Source organism: Triturus cristatus, chromosome 4_1, assembly GCF_964204655.1.
Source record: "Triturus cristatus chromosome 4_1, aTriCri1.1, whole genome shotgun sequence".
Taxonomy (NCBI): Eukaryota; Metazoa; Chordata; class Amphibia; order Caudata; family Salamandridae; genus Triturus; species Triturus cristatus.
This window is the reverse complement of record NC_140585.1, coordinates 880,982,231-880,999,599: the sequence shown is the minus strand read 5'-3', so window position 1 is coordinate 880,999,599 and position 17,369 is coordinate 880,982,231. Positions and strand designations below refer to the sequence as shown.

General features: G+C 44.4%; 1 protein-coding gene across 1 annotated transcript in view; it reads right to left on the bottom strand.

Annotated features, from left to right (window-relative positions):
- Window positions 1-17,369, bottom strand: part of LOC146855703 (uncharacterized) — a 1,104,791-nt gene that overhangs the window by 637,653 nt on the left and 449,769 nt on the right. Inside the window, exons 39-44 of the mRNA XM_085653597.1 lie at window positions 14,467-14,502; window positions 11,651-11,695; window positions 7,653-7,688; window positions 6,748-6,792; window positions 4,004-4,039; window positions 3,533-3,568 (exon numbers count right to left, since the gene is read on the bottom strand). Coding sequence (XP_085509723.1) covers window positions 3,533-3,568; window positions 4,004-4,039; window positions 6,748-6,792; window positions 7,653-7,688; window positions 11,651-11,695; window positions 14,467-14,502 — 234 coding nt within the window. The remainder of the gene's footprint in view (window positions 1-3,532; window positions 3,569-4,003; window positions 4,040-6,747; window positions 6,793-7,652; window positions 7,689-11,650; window positions 11,696-14,466; window positions 14,503-17,369) is intronic.

The following is a 17,369-nucleotide window of genomic DNA, read 5'->3' as shown; positions in this document are numbered from 1 at the left end:
TGGCAACGATAAAAATAGTTTGAATGTAGGGATTAGGTAAAAAACTAAAATTATCTGAAAGAAAGGTATGGGGGTGTCTGTAATTATAAAACATAAAAAGTAAATGTTTAATAAAACATTAATTATTAAGAATTATGGACAAATTGGACTAAGGGTGAAGTTTTACATTAAAAGAAGGGCTACTTATATTTAAAAAAAAAAATCTGAGATTAGCCTGGGAATTCTAACACCCCTTCCGCCACCTCGATTTTTGAAAAACTAAAAAATGTATTAAAGTCCGAGATCAATCTGGAAGTGATTAATGACTGAAAAAAAGGAAACTATGGTCTCAGTCCTGTGGTCATGACCAATGCAAAGATTTTTACCACCACCTTTGCTGCTAGTAGGGTTCATTGGATTCTCTCTGATAGTGGTGTCCTTGGCAACCTATATATATTACCTTCCATTAGATGTAGCTCCCTGCTAAGGGAAGCCAGAGGGCATCAAATCTAAATTGACAATTAAAAAATGGAAGCACAGAGTAGTCCACCTAGAAGGCTGGTTTCATGTGACAAACGCACCCCAAACACCACAGCATCTCAAAAGGAATCGAGACAGGGAGAACAGACTCGGATACCTCAAGTGGGGCTTATCTGCGCTGAGGATGCTGCAGCAGGTAGAAACTATTGGCCAGCGAGACCTGAAAATCTGTAGAGAGCCTCTTCAATTTGTATGTTGTTTGACTAAACAAACGTGCACCGTGTTCTCAAATAACCTTGTACTTGAACAGGAATCAAGAATTTTGCATTTGCACACCTTGACAATACATTGGAGCAAAACGTTCCAAAAACATGCGATCCCAGTTCAGAAAATGTAGAAGCATTCACAGATGGGTTCCTACCATTGAACCAGCACATTTGTTTAGTCATCCATCCGGACTGTAGCGCTCTGCTGGACCAGTATGACTGAGCACTTTAATTCAACCTTCTTTAGGGCCATGCTGGCTCAGAAGCACTGACCACGAGTATGCATCCACGTGTCCATCTATACTTTAGGATTCCCCAAGCTCTATGTACCAATAAACAAACACTTGCATACATGTATCCATCTACATGTTATGCCCTTCACCCTATGGGTAGCCGTGAACAAGCACTGCATACATTCATCCACCGATGGTTTCGGACCCTTCATCCTCCAGTAATAAACAAGCGCACGCATGCCTGCCTCCATCTTGGGTGTAGTGTTACCAAGTGCCAGATCAAACCATTTTAAAGATATTCACAGGATGGCCCCGATTTCCCATCGCTTGAGTTGTGAATTCCCCACGTTGACTCAAAGTATCACAATTTGAAGATGGCAAGACTGTTCCTTTAGATGCTTGCCCTAAGGCATGACACTACTTTTGCTGCTTTCCGTTTCAAAAGGTGCATGTACCGTTTCACGCACTGAGAACAAAACAGGATGCATAGAAAACACACTAAGGGGTGGTTCTCCTTTTCCTATGAGGGACCTGTGTTGTCCTGAAGCCAGCAGCCAAGGTGGGATCTCCGCAAGCCTGGGTGCTGTATTTGTTTGCTCTTTTGAAACCACAGTAAACATATCCCGGCTACCTCGGTACTCCTCCTCACACAACTTTATACCGAGGAATGTCATGTCTCAGCTTCTCTGGTGTTCTGTGATCAGCACTTTGTGGGGAACATCCCAGAAAAGTAAAACATGGCTTCATGGTACCAGCCAGGGAGGTGCCTGTGCTCTGAGGAGGTCAGTTTGAAAATAGGTTGTCTAAGTTGGGCACAAAAGTGAGGCTGTGTGAAGGTGCAATCACACAGTGCTTTGAGGCTTAGTGCAGAGTTGTATAAAGAATGTTGCCAGCTTTGTGAAGTACAAAGATGTTGAATATTATTTTCCAAAGAAAGGGACACTCTGATAAAGAGCATGCCTGGCAGCAGGGATGGGCTCCCACTGCTGCCTTAAGCCGCTGCTCCCCACCCTAACTCTGCACCAACGCTCTCTTGTTTTACTGCACTGTACATGCCTGGCTGGTAGTATTTCCCATTGGTGCAGCAGGTGCAGTGGCACCAGGACCCATGAAACCCTGATGATTGCTGTAAATTACTACCCCCCAACGCATTCAAAGGGGCAGTTTTCTTCAATTGCACCAGGACTCTTGGAATCCTTGCTACACTACTGTTGTGTTCATTACATCTGGACATTCGGTTGGCGTTGAATGGAGGGTTTGTTCCGTTTTGTAGTGAAAAATATGGGAAGGCTTTCCCTGCAGCCTGAGGGCTCGCCCTGCTCGAGCGAGACATGCAACTGCACAGGAAAAAAATCAACTTTACCTTGTTGCAGTAGGGCAAAGCCGGGGAACTATACCTGCCTGATTGAAAGCCAACGTTTTCTGACATCAGGGCGATATTAAAAGCAGCCTTACACCTATATAGTAACAAATTCCATCTTCACTAAAAGGATTGGAAATGCATGGACGTGCCTGTCAGCAAGAGTGATGATGGGAAATTCCCTAACAGAAATGAAAACGTCAGAAGACTGACACAGAAAAATAGATGCAGTGTGAGAGACAGCGAAAGGTTAAACCTCGTCCTGGAAACAGCCAGGAAGGTTGGCTGACTCTATGGGTGTGGCGGATTCTGCATCCTTTTTGTACCTTTACCTATGAACACATGATTCCATGGGTGGGCTGGAAACTTGACCTCGAGCGGAGGGCTTCTTGAATATTTTCTTTTTTTATTCCCATGATCCTGAGATGGTTTACAAGAAAAGTCTGACTATATCTATTTCATGTCTTTGGTGGTACGCCATACAGTGCTTGCTCCCAACACCTTTTACCAAAGTAATAAAAACAATTAAAAAAATAAACTAGATTCTGGAGGTGGTAATGTGTCACAAGAACATGTGTATACCTTTCTTGTTTTGCTGGTGATATGTTCTGTGTATTGTGTGCTGCTGTGTTTCTATGCTTTATAACTGCAATGTGTTTTTGTTGTGTTGTATGCTATGGCAGTTGTGTTGCATTCTGTTTTGCCTGTTTGTTCTGGTGTGCCCAGTTATGTTTTAATTGTGTTGATTAGTTGCTTTATTTATGGTATTACGTTACGTTCAGTTGTTCACTATAGCTACGTCAACAAATGTTGCCATATTTCCAACCTAAAGCAGTACATGCCTTGAAGGTTCTTGTGACAAACAGCCATCTACCACTCTAAAAGGTGCTATAATAGAGCTGCTCCTGCTCTTCAACTATGGAAGACACCAGTAACCCCAAAACTGGCACAGAATTTCTTAAGTAGCGCTCCCAGTGCTCGCTTTACGTGATATGGCCCCACAACTCCAACTGAGCGCTTGCATTTTCTTGTAATTCAGGAGTTGGATACTGCTTTGCCAAGGGCCTGTCAGTGTTTATGACGTAAGTCAACAATCAGGGCATATCGGTGCCTTGGGCTTGGAACAAAAATTCAAATAGCTCTTTGCTTATTGAGGAAGGGCATGTGACTGCCAGCCCTCCTGTACTAGTAAGGTAGGAAAGGTGTGTACTTACACCGATGGCTGGAGCTCCTGGGAATCCTTGATTACCCTGTAATAATAATAAAAGCAACATAAACACGAATAGTTAACATGAGTGAAGAACAAAGATATGAGAAAGCAGAACCCTCTCACCCCATCTGTCTAACAAGCAAATGAGGAGGACCCAGTGAGAAGCCTCAAAGAATTTGTGATTGACCCTGACCTCTTCTGTGACGCGAGGGTTATAAGTGCAAATCCTTGCGTTACTGACTAAGCCTTCACTCCTTCCGAGGTCTCAAACTGAGTGTCAACACATTATAGTAACATTGCTTAGTTATAGCTCTTACAAACTGCAGAGTGTGTTATTAATAAGGTAGCAGAGGACCCTTAATACCGTTGAGTAGGAGGGGCGGATTTCAAGAGGGATCTTGCAGTCCGTGTGGTTGTTTGTATAGGGTGATTGGACCTTTTACTAATGTCTTGATAATATTAATTTTCTACTCACCTGATCACCTTTGTGGCCAACAGGACCTGGAAGACCCTAGAAAAGATGAAATAGAAAAGAAAAAGTGTAAAGAGATCAAGCCAATTAAATATAATAAATATAAAAAATATTCTCATAAAGAGCTGCAGAATTATTTTCTCTTCCTGGGTTGTGGCACAGAAAGCCTGTAGCATGCACCCTGACACTAGGATTTAAGGTGACCCATGGAACACTCTTGTGTCTAGCGGGCGTGGAGCTACACATGCCTGCAGGATCTATTTTCACTAGTTTGGGCACTTGTGATTTTGTATTTCTAGGTAACGTCTGCACCTCTTCCTGGCACTTGCGTAAAATTAGCTCCGGTGGTAAGTGCCTGATTGGGAGCACTTGATAGTAACATCCTACATTACCGCAAAAATGCAGCAAGTGGTAGAGGAACCCTATCATCTTTTTTACTGGTCATTTCAATAGCACTGGTCATCTCTTCTTCACAGAAACATGGCTGAGGTAGCAACACATTCATAGAAAACTTTCTGCTAACAACTTTAAAGAATATTCAACTGAGACACCTCTCATTGATTTTATCTTTTGACTCATGGTAAAAGTCTACGGGTCACAAACACAGTTGAGTGGCAGCAGGACATCTGCCAACAAATTGGCTGATGTTTAGTGCACACAGTTCTCAGTTTCCCCTCTTATTTAAAGTTGACGAATCCTGTGTTTACCAATGGGAGAGCCTCAAAAACACTGACAACCTTCTTCTATAAATAATTTATATCAAATATGTTTAATAATATTCTACAAAAAAAGAAAGAAAAACATGAAAATACACAAAAGTACAACCTAGACAAAAGAAACTACTGATCTTATACGACCCATGAAACCTCCAACAAGGAATCACTCAGATAGGCACTAGCAACACCACGCTGACAACAATGTGTAAAGTAGATGAAGACATCTAGAAACTGTAAATAACAGACTTCATTAACTAATATTCAAAGAGAAAACGAGCCAGTCACACTTGCTAAGCCATCATCATGTATCCACTGAACATTGTCACCTTCGAACTGTTGCTCAGTGCCATCTTCCTCATCCAAGGTTCTCAAGAAAACCACAATTTCCCAAATTTGGACATGCCACAACAACAATGTGTTATGTTTATTCATTTATGTATTCTCTCAATGCCTCTTTAAATATTGGAATTTTATCTTTTAATTATATGGCTTCCCATGATGCTTGTTCCACCATCAACAACCACAACTTACTCTCCCACTCCAAAACTGCTGCCACTCAACTCACCGTATGCCTCACCAACAAGCAACACTAATACTACGCCCTGGAAGACTGCCCATTCTTTGTTGAATCATGACCACGCGCCTCTGAACGCTGGATTGCTGCAGACCAATGAAAAGACCTCCTATAATCTAAATAATCTAAGCACCAAAGTAAAAACCCTAGACGTCTCATTCAAAATATGGTACTCAAGACAGAGGGGATCTGGAGTTAGTTCTTTGATTAATACATTTTTATCGTTAAGTGAATTCCTCCTTTCATCTCCCTTGTAGCAGCGGCGTAACGCAGGCCCCTGCAGCACCTCTGGCACTGTGGTGTTGGGCAACCATCCAGGGGGTCCCCGTTCACCCCAATGCCAATGAATATCTGAAATAAGGGAAACTGAGGGGCCCCTCATCACATTAAGCAGGGATCCATCATTTTGAGTTACACCCCTGCCTTCTAGAGTGTCTTAAAATAGTAGAAGCTTCTACAACCCTCTTCTTGGTTAAGACAACTCATTCTCCTTTGGTGGTGGAAAACATGAAAGCTCAAACTTCCAAGCTGCTCCAACCTGCTGCAGCCTCACCGACAACTTAAACGAATTAATAACTGGGACTGCCTCTCCCCAGTCTTGAAACACATAATTGCCTTCCCTACAGCACCTAAGATACCTGCATAGCCCTCGAACCCACACAAAAATACACCCATAGATCACCCTGCAATACTTCAACTTTACAAATCAAGACAACACCCCTGGATGAGGCGTGCACTCATCCAACTAAGGCCTACTCTACGTTCGCCAAGCACGGAGGAGCTTACAAAGATGAAAGATGGCCGACCCTTTATATTCCAATATATCAGGTAAAGGAACGTTTCTTTTGACTGTCTTCATTGAATTCGATTACCTTGCCTTCAAAAACTCTCAAATTCTTTTTCTGAATTCTCCGATTGATCCTACGTTTGTGTTTACTAGTTATGTGGTTGCAGTATTGTGAATCAAATATGCTGAGTCTGCAGGATTTCTCGGCTAATTCTAGGGTACTTTTGCGAGCACTGGTAACAATGACAGCAGTAAATGCTGCTGGAGATGTCAGTTTAAGGAAGCCGACATCCACACAATTATTTGGGCCAACACTACACACCCGCCCGGCAATTAATATGTCTAGGACAAGCAAAGAGGAAGTTTAGTAGTCACACACTTCCTTCCGTCTTGTAGAACCTAGAGGAGGAAGGGGAAGAAGAAAGAAATGTAAATCTAGTATTCTCCAGACTATCCGCACTTAGCTCAGTCAGTACATCGATTTCCTTCAGAGAATGTAGGCACAAGACAGCCAGTACGGTCCCCTCCAAAATGGCTGCTGCGCATGATATACATGCTTGTCTTTGGGTTCATTTCAGGGGTGTGCCTGGATATCAGGTCACACTTCTGCATGTACAAGGGAAATGCATGGGTCCCTGCGTGCGCAACAAGCACGGGGAAGGTTTCTTACCGCAATTCCTTGTGGTCCACTTTTCCCAACCTCGCCACGCTCTCCCTGAAAAACATAATTGGTAAGGTATTATAAAATAAATAAAACTCTTGATGTCTGTGTTACCATTTGTATTCTGAATTATAGTGTGCTTGGTGCTTTAAATATTGAGTGAAATTAAATAGGCATCACTGATTTGCAGGTTTTTGACTGGCATTGGGGGTTGTCGTTTGTCAAAGGGAAAAGAGACCGGGAGACAAACCATATTCAGCAGAACATGAACTATATATCATCCGATGGATGGTGTCAGAGGGCTCTAGAACGCTGCCAAAACATGCCTCTCACCTCCAAAGTAATGTTCAGTGGCTGTTGGAAGAGTAATGTGGCTGGTGTACAGTGTGCATAAATAACCAATGCAAAACAGTACGCATGATTTGAATCCAATAAATTGGAAGTCGACCTTGTTCTAATAAAGACATTACTAATTTGGAGTCTCTGTAGTTTTAGGCTACGTTTTGTGTGTGTATGTGTGTGATGTGATGTACAAGGTTTGTGTGTTTGGTTAGGTTGCACATGTTTTGTTTGGAACTCCCTTTTAGGCATTTTGCTAGGTTATATGTATTTTTTAGTTTTCTTTGTTTTGTTTCAGGATTTTTGATTGTGTTATGTCTTTTCTTTCACTTTAGTCCTTTTAAGTATTTTGTGTGATGCAATGTTTTGCAATAGGTTATGTTATTTTGTGTTGTACTCTGTTGTACTGTTCTACATCGTTTTGCCTCTTGTTGTGTTTGTAGGAATTACAAAATATCCGAACAACCTCAAATACATATTGATAGAGTAGAAAAAGTGGTAGAGTGCCAATCAAAGAATAGCATCTCAAAGGAAAAAAACAGCAACATTCATCCACACAATGTGTCCGATCTCACCTTTTCTCCTTGTTCCCCTTTCAGACCTTTCTTGCCCTGAAAGAGAGAAATTAGGTTAAAGAAGGGAGACTTAAATTTGATGTTTATAAGCATACAAGAGGTGGTTCAAGCTAATTTATGTTACATTGAAATGTAGGAGACATGCCAGAGTCACATATCACAGACCAACCGGCTGGCTGGGGTGCACGCAAGAGTGGTTCATGCGCTCATTGGCTCCAATGACTATCAATTTGCTCCGGCTGGTTAGAGCTGTGTTCATCCTGCTCAACCTCTAGCCAGGGGTGGAGTTGGAGGAAGCAAGAGTCAGGTTTTAGGATGGCTCCTATGTTTACTAGGATCCTGTGTGATAATGGCAAACGTAGAGGCTGTGTTGCCTTTATCGAACTGCATCCGCAGCAACAGTATGGGTATCTAAGATTATGGGGCAAAACCAAAGGGGATGATGGACAGAGTGTTGAACAATGCAAGCACTCACCCCCAGTCAACTGATCTGGGTTTAAGCCATCATCATTCTTTAGCTCACTCTGCCACCCCAGTTCAGACATGGCCATATGCAAATCAGTCTGACCCTGTGCCTCTTGGGAACAGTCCAGCCCAAACTGCCAAGCCATGTCTTCCCTGGACCGGTTTCTGGCTAATCAGCCGTTATCAGCCAGGCTAGCTTGAATCCAGTGGCAAAGTGAGCAAGGGACCCACGTCTGGGCATACCCTGCCAACTTAGTGCGAACAAAGCAAAACCAAAGGGGGTGCTGGACGGAGTGTTGAACAATGAAAGCACTCACCCCCAGTCAACTGATCTGGGTTTAATCCATCATCATTCTTTAGCTCACTCCGCCACCCCAGTTCAGATATCGCCATATGCAAATCAGTCTGACCATGTGCCTCATGGGAACAGTCCAGCCCGAACTGCCAAGCCATGTCTTCCCTGGACCGGAAACAAGCATCCTGGGACTGGTTTCTGGCTAATCAGCCATCATCAGCGAGGCTAGGTTGAATCCAGTGGCAAAGTGAGCAAGGGACCCACGTCTGGGCATACCCTGCCAACTTAGGGCGAACAAAGCAAAACCAAAGGGGATGATGGACGGAGTGTTGAACAATGCAAGCACTCACCCCCAGTCAACTGATCTGGGTTTAATCCATCATCATTCTTTAGCGCTCTCCGCCACCCCAGTTCAGACATGGCCATATGCAAATCAGTCTGACCCTGTGCCTCATGGGAACAGTCCAGCCCGAACTGCCAAGCCATGTCTACCCTGGACCAGAAACAAGCATCCTGGGACCGGTTTCTGGCTAATCAGCCGTCATCAGCTAGGCTAGCTTGAATCCAGTGGCAAAGTGAGCAAGGGACAGATGTGGGTCCCGTGCTCTCCATGCCACTGGAATCAAGCTATCCTGGCTGAAGAGGGGTGAAACCCTGAAACCGGTCCTAGGATGCTTGTTTCCAGTCCAGGGAGGACTTGTAATGTTACTTTTGTGTTGAAGCTAATCTCTATTTACTTGTTTCCATAGAAATATGTCTGTGTCACCCTTCACACAACGTTGTTGGCACTGAGTATTCTCGAAGGGTTTGCAATAGTGTTGGACTTCTCAACTGTACAACTGATAACTTCTCAACTGTACAACTGATAACAATTTTGCAAGAATGTTCACAAATGTTATGACATTGCAAGAAATTTACAAGGTTTTTGTTAAATCAATTGCAAGAGACAGACATTTGCAAAATATGGAAACAAATTAGTTAAATTTTTGCAGATTTTTCCTGCAAATTAATAGAAACTTTCATAAGAAAGTTTCACCTGTTTTGCCGAACAAAAACAAGTTAAATTGCTTTTGAGCAAGATTTTCTAAGTGACATAAAAAATGAACAAAAAAATATGTATTCCATTCAATTTAGAAGCAAAGCCATATTAATTGGAAAAACAATTCCAAAAACAGGATTAAAATTTCACACAATCATAATTTCAGGAATGGATATTTTTGTGCAAAATTGAAGCTTAAAAGTACAAGAAGACTTTCGCCTTTGCTTGGATCACTGACAAGATTGACAGCTTAGCCAGTTCATAAGTGCTCTGCACAGCTCAAAACATTCGTAGCTGAGTTTTCTGTACTTCAATCAATCAATCAATCAAGGGTTTGTTAAGCGCAGCTACTCACCCGAAAGGGTCTCAAGGCACTGAGGGGAGGTGGGGGGGGGGGGCGCAGCTCTTGGATGTTCACGGTGATTCATCGAAAGGTCTTGATGAATCACCTTCAAGAACTTGGAGAGTGTTATTCTCTGTCGGAGGTGGAGAGGGACGGTGTTCAATGCACTGGCCGCGAGGTAGGAGAAGGAACGACCTCCCATTCTGGTCTTCTTGATTCGCGGCATCGTCACAAGGGAGAGCTGGGCTGAGCGGAGGGATCTATGGGGTGCGTGGTACGAGAGTCGGTGGTTCAGGTAGGCTGGTCCGGTGTTGTGGAGGGCATTGTAGGCGTGGGTGAGAAGCTTGAAGGTGATTCTCTTCTTGACGGGGAGCCAGTGTAGTGTCTGCAAGTGTTGGGTGATGTGGCAGTGGCACGGTAGGTTGAGGACTAGTAGAGTGCGTTGCTGCAGTCCAGTCTGCTGCTGATGAGGGCGTGGGTGGTGGTTTTCCTGTATTCAAGGGGAATCCAGTTAAAGGTCTTTCGTAGGAGATGGAGGGTGTGGAAACAGGAAGAGGTGACAGCGTTGATTTGGCGGTCCATTTTGAGTTCAGAGTCCAGGATGATTCCGAGCTACTTAGGATCCTATGTATGATCTCCATTCACAGACTAGAGGTGTGCGATGCACACCGACTGTTTGCGAATGGGAATTCAATTTGCGATGCAACCTATGTGGAAATAGGTCACGCCACACACTTTCCATTTGCCAGGGGTTGCAAAACCGTGATTTGCTGAGAATACAGAGGTGATGGCCTGTAAGGGACAATAAGCCTCAATTGCAAGCCACAACGTTTTTTTAAGTAGCTTTATAGGGATAGATGATTTTTTTTTTTACTTTCCTATCCGGGCAGACATCAGGGGAGCAGGAAGTGGTCCCTTGGAGCACTTCCTGCTCCTCCCGTGGCTGCTAACATAATTCCCAAACAGGAAGCTACAGGTATAACACTAGGCCTGGGCTAAAATTCCGTTCCGCTCGCGAAAATTGCGATAATTTGACATTTTCGCCATAAGCGGAGCGCGCGAAAATTTTAAAATTTCCGCAATCCGCATTTTACTGGAATTTTTTTGCTTGCTCGCGCTGTAAAATAATACATTCTCGCGCGCGACCGATCGCCTTACCTGGATCCCCGCGTTCGCTGACAAGTTTTCCCGATCCGGTTGCATTCTCCACAAGATGTTGGATTGTTGGTAGCCATTTGTGCTGTCTCACGACAGTTCGCGCCCGCAGTAACATCATACGTCGCGCGATCACGTCTTTCTTCTCGTGATCATGCACCGCGAGACAAGTGAAAACAAGATGGCCGCGCCCGCAAGTAACCGCATGGGTAAGTTGGCGAGCCGCGACCACGCAGAAAATGCCGTGAACGGGCGGGAAAAAAACTTCTGCATCTTCGCGATATTTCCGCGTGTTTGCGGAGATTTTTAACACTTTCGCGATAATTTGCAAAAGTGAATTTCGCAAATTCCGCCCACACCTATATAACACCCCTTTGCAAATCAGTTACTAACCTAGCTAGTTGGTCACACTGTGCACTGCACAATAAAGCAGAGATGCTGTAATGTTGTACGAGTAGAAATAAAACTGTAAAACAAATGCATATTTTTAGGGAGACTCTTAGCTCGGCTCTCACTAAGAATTTTATGGCTTGCCCACCTCTAACAAAAGGGACTAAACAGGGAACATCTATCTTCAATACTATGAGCTGCTTTACTCATGAACCCAGTATAACAACAATTTATGCTGCGAGAGACCAACCATTGCAGTGGTTGAATTGTTAAAATAAAACAAAATACACTTTTTCAAGAAATAGCCTTACCCGTGGCCCAGTAACTCCGTCATTCCCTGCAACCCCTGCCAAGCCCTGTAGAGAGAAAACAAACATTTTTCTTTTCCACTAAGAACAGTTAAGGGAAAAGGGCACCACGTGGTAATCCCAAATTAAATCCAGCAACAACTCTGTAGGACTGGGCCCAAAAAAAGCAACACCAACCACAATACCTACAACACTTGGCCTTTTATTGGACCACTGCAAAGAAATCCTGGTTTTGTGCAATGCCTTTGAATGTGCACACGCCAGATCCCTCCATTTGGTGGGCTCAATGAAGTCACAGGCACTTCCCTGGGGTCAGTGGATGTCTGGTAATATGGCATGTTGTATGTGATTCCTCGGGGGTAGTTGTTCGACTGGGCAGGTTGAGTGTTTTCTTCACCATAAGGATTTCTAATAGAGAACAGAAGAGTTTATGTCCTGACATGGGGGTTTGCGGCTAGCCAACATTGGAGGTCTGTCCGCCCCAGCTGTTAGGGTGCACTGATGCAGTCCAGGGGGCCTACAAAACCCTATTGGCCAGTAATTGCTTGTGGGCGGGGTAATGGGGATTAAGGGAGAGGTCAGGCAACGGTTATGCACCATTTTAGGGAGTAGTGACACAGTGATTGGTGGCAGATAGCTAGTTACGTGTAGTTTATTGGGGCTGGTTTCATAGCTACTTTGGGTCACTGGTTCTGATTTTGTGCTGTTAGTGGTTGGAGAGGGGGCAGTGTATAGAGACTGGGTGGAGGCAGGATGAGGCAAGTAAGGGAGGACAGGTAGGCTAGACAGACACACTGTGGGCCAGGATGGAGCGAGACACTGGAGTTGCGGAGGCCCTGAGGGTCTTAAAGGCAGTGGTGCAGAGAGGATGTGTTGCATTTAGGGAGTGGCAGTGGTGCATTTCGGTGGGTCCGCAGGCAGGAAAGGAAACAATGCTCACTGCCGCAATGCTTGAATGGAGCAAGGGAAATGGAGTGAGATGTGTTCAGCAGAGAGTGAGATGGAAGAGCGCTCCTTCTTTAAGGGAAGGAAGGGGCCAGAAAAGCCTTTAAAAGTGTTTGGAAGGAGGGACAAGGGCAGCAAGGAGGCTCTCAAAAGACAGCGGACAAGGCTTCAGTAGAGGGGCAGACAGATGGGGAGCTCTGGTCAGTAGAGAGAGAACTGTGAGCGGGATGTGTTGTTGGATTATGAAGGAGGAGAAACTAGAGGAAGGGGGACATGGAGAAGGAGGGGGAAGACACAAAGTGGGGCAGAATGGCAATGGTGTCCATTTGTTAGCGGCGGTGATAGATTTATACCTCATGCAGGTGAGGGAGGCATTGGACGAGGCACTGGGGTAAAGCTGTGAAAGTGTTGGGGTGGAGAGGGTGCCAGAAAAATGCCTGCCAAGCAGGATTTTTCTGAGTGGCAGTGTTGATGGATGTTTGTGCTGAAAAACAGTGCAAGTTGGGATGGCAAAGCAGCTAGAAGTGGGTGTTGGGGTGGGGGAGGGGAGTGGGATAACATTTATATTTAAATCATAGACAGGAAGTTCAAGGTTAGCAGTTTTAGGAGTTTAACTGAAGTTAAGGTGGTAGGTTAAGGTGAGAGGAAGCACAGTATTTTTAGGGAGGTTTGTTGGGATGGTTATTTAGGGGTAAGTGCTGTTATAAACGATACCGATCTGGAGCCAAGGTTGATGTTTTTGTCATGCACACCTGCTTCATTAAAGTGGGCTTTTCCACACGCTTAGTAGTTGAGCGGCCTCTGACTGCTGCACCTTGCCCAATGAATGTAGGCTGCACAGCACTGCCCCGATGCCAGGACATTTACACAGGCTGAGAAAAGACTGACTGGGCAAAGAACTGGCACTTCTGCATTCAACATCCCACCCCAGAGCACTGGTTTCCAACCATTAAATATTCTTAAATGAGACATCAGATACACTGCACACTCCACAGCACTGGCACCAACAAATCAAATCAAATGGACTGCACACGCAATAGCACTGGAACCCACCAATCAAGTCCAATGCACTGCACACTCTACAGCACTGGCACCAACAAATCAAATCAAATGCACTGCACACTCTACAGCACTGGCACCTACCAATCAAGTCAAATGCACTGCACACTCTACAGCACTGGCACCAACAAATTAAATCAAATGCACTACACACTCTATAGCACTGGCACCAACAAATCAAATCAAATGCACTGCACACTCAATAGCACTGGCACCTACCAATCAATTCAAATGCACTGCACACTCTATAGCACTGGCACCTACCAATCAATTCACATGCACTGCACACTCTACATCACTGGCACCAATAAATCAAATCAAATGCACTACACACTCTATAGCACTGGCACCTACCAATAAATTCAAATGCACTGCACACTCTACAGCACTGGCACCAACAAATCAAATTAAATGCACTGCACACTCAATAGCATGGGCACCTACCAATCAAGTCAAATGCACTGCACACTCTATAGCACTGGCACCTACCAATCAAGTCAAATGCACTGCACACTCTACAGCACTGGCACCTACCAATCAAATATTCTTAAATGAGGATTCAGATGCACTGCACGCACTCCATCACCAGCACATCCCCAACAAACAAGCTTAAATGAAGAATCCGATGCACAGCACACTCAACGGCACTGGCCCCTCTGCACTTGTACGTTTTAAATCAGTGTTTAGGGACACTCCATTCTTTACTGCACTGGCTCAATCGCCCATGAAGCAAGCAAAGGGCCCAGGGCTTTGGGTCTGTCACACACCAGTGAAGCACTGCGCCCCATATTTGTGGAATGCATTTAAATACCTGCCTTTTGTCCTTGGGGTCCCACAGGCCCAACATCGCCCTAAAAATACAAGACAGAACAGATGTGTTACCACAGAGCTTTTGGCACCTCACCCATGCAGTCACAGAAGTAGCAATGTATTTCTAAATTACTTTACGGTAACTAAAGGGAAAGCGAAAAAATTATCCAGAACATTCAGTTGATTTTTTTAATAAACTAATTTGATGTAATTGTAAAACAATTCGCTGCCATCTAGAGATGTCACTAACGTTAACAGATATATTGGATAAAAGCACATTTTTATAGTGCCCATTTAAGAAGAAAAGTGAACTTAAGATCAGAAAGATAAATAGCCCCATTCAGAAAAGTTGTTGTGCATCTAAATTCCACTGAGATGTAAAAAAAACACGTGATTTTTTAAAAATTTACATATAATAGATTTTATTCTTATATATTACAATGAGCACTAATAAACTGATACATTTAATTTGCAGATAGTTTCCAGTCCTGTTACTCTTGTGAATGACAAGAGAAGTTGCCTTACCACATTATGAACGACGAGGAAACCCACGCATATTTTATAGGGATATGTGGATTATTATTATTATTAGGATGTTTAGATGGGGTTTATTGAAAGTAAAAAATATATTGTCTCCGTGGAGACCAGGAAAAGGGAATTTTATGCATCGTTCACTCATGCAGAATTATTCACCTGATGAAAAATTCAGGGTAATTAACTTTTCCACACTACAGTATGTTGGGATGGTAGTCCTCTGTGAGGCTTGATAGAGCTGTGGCATCCAGGCCTTCATGCTTTCTGGAATGCCCTGATTCTGTGAATCAGGATGTGGAATTTACTCTTTAAAAGTTCAGTATTTTTCTCCACCTGCTCGACAATCGTTCAATCAATCAATCAATCAATCAATCAGGGATGTGCGAAGCGTGCTACTCAACCGGGAGGGTCGCAAGGTGCTGGGGGGTTAGGGGGAGGGAGGTCGTGCAGCTCCGATTCAGCCGAAGAGCCAGGTCTTGAGGTGCTTCTTGAAACGGTGCAGAGTGGGGGAACGTCTGATGTTGAGTGGGAGTTTGTTCCAGGTCTTTGCTGCGATGTAAGAGTAAGCTCTTCCACCTGTTCTGGCTTAGTGTATGACCGGGGTTTAGGCAAGGGCGGTAGGGAGACGGTGGCAGCTTCTCCTGACCCTGCTTGGCGCCCATTATTGCAACTAACGCGGCTACGCTGTGTTCATTTTAATATTGAAGGCAGCTTCGAGATAGAATTTTAAAATTGAAACTGTCACCATTTTGCTTTCTATTTTAATTGCAGCTCATGATATGTTGTTCTAAATTTAGTGGCACGCTGTGAATTTTACCACATACTCGCAAACACTGAGGTTGCTAGGTGTTGTATTAGACTCACTGTCTCCTGAGCCCTGAACCGTGCCTGCACGCTCGGCAGCCAATCCCGGTGTGCGGAGGGCGGGGCAGAGACAGGCCACACAGGAAGACGAGCGGTTAGCGCTCTAGCCCTTCTTCATTTCAGGGCTATTTAGCCCCTCATCGGCTCCAGCGCGCAGTGTGGCGCCTACTCCTTGGCCTAAGACGAGCCGAAGACCAGCCCGTCTGCGCCCGTCCGCGACAGGACGGGGCTAGGGGCAGGGGGCTATGGCGATTCTCACAAATACCCCAGAGACCCCTTCCAGCAACCGGAGAACATACACCTCACAGGTATTGTTAGAGTTACGCAACCACCTCCCGATTGTATGCGATAAAAATATAGGAACTACCTTAGAAGGACCGTTTACTTGTCAGGCATGCCATACACAGTTCCACCTCTCTGCGGAGGAAAGAAACCAATCCAGTTGCCCTGCAACTTAAAGCACAAGATACTGTCCCGACAAATAATACAATGGATAGTCTCCCCCTGGGGAGCAAAAACCTGCTTTGTAATACTCGCTCACTAGCGAAGCATGCCACCCAGGTTTGGGATCTTTTATCAACTGAGGAACCCGACCTTTGTTTCTTAACAGAAACATGGCTTAAGCCTCACTCAGTCCCAGCCATTACATTGGGTATTCCGTTGGGATACAAAATAGTCAGGCTGTACCGTCTCAATAAAATAGGAGGGGGGGTGGCAATCGTCGATAAGGAGGAATTGAATATCATCATTCTCGAGGAAATATGTACACCCCAGATGGAATTATTAATTTTTAAAATCAACTCAACATCTAGGGAACAAAGGAAGGGAGCATTGGTGTATCGTCCACCGGGCCCGAGTGGGAATTTCTCTGTTGTACTCATAGAGGCCTTAGCACCGTATGTGCAAGAAAATCGGGACTTCCTCTTGGTGGGGGATTTTAATGTCCATAGTGAGTCAGAGAAGTGCATGGAGACAAGAACTCTCCTAATAGATCTGGACTCTCTGGGACTCAAAAAGATTAATTATGGACCCACTCATGAGGCAGGCCATACCTTGGATCTAGTTCTGTCCAACTCATCCTCAATCAAATGCATGGCACCTACTCAGGTAGGATGGACAGATCATTTTATCCTAAAATTCCATACTGCTGCCATTGATAAGCCACGAATACAGATCGCCTTGGCTAGTAAAAGGAGACCTTGGCATAAACTTACCACGGAAGCCTTCAGAGAGAAGTATAAAGCTCCCCTGTCTAAGAACTCTACAGATGATGTAATAACTGCTCTTAATAGGTTTGAAGAGAAGGTTAGAGAAGCAATAAACACCATTATCCCGCAGAAAATATATAAACCTCGCCCGGCAAATAGGCAAGAAGTCTGGTTCTCTGAGGATCTAAGATCTCTGAAACAAATAACCAGAAAACTGGAAAAGTTATGGAGACAGTCTCAGAGGCCTGAAGATAAAGAACATCATAGAACCTCCCTTAAGATGTATTATAAGGCCATTAGGG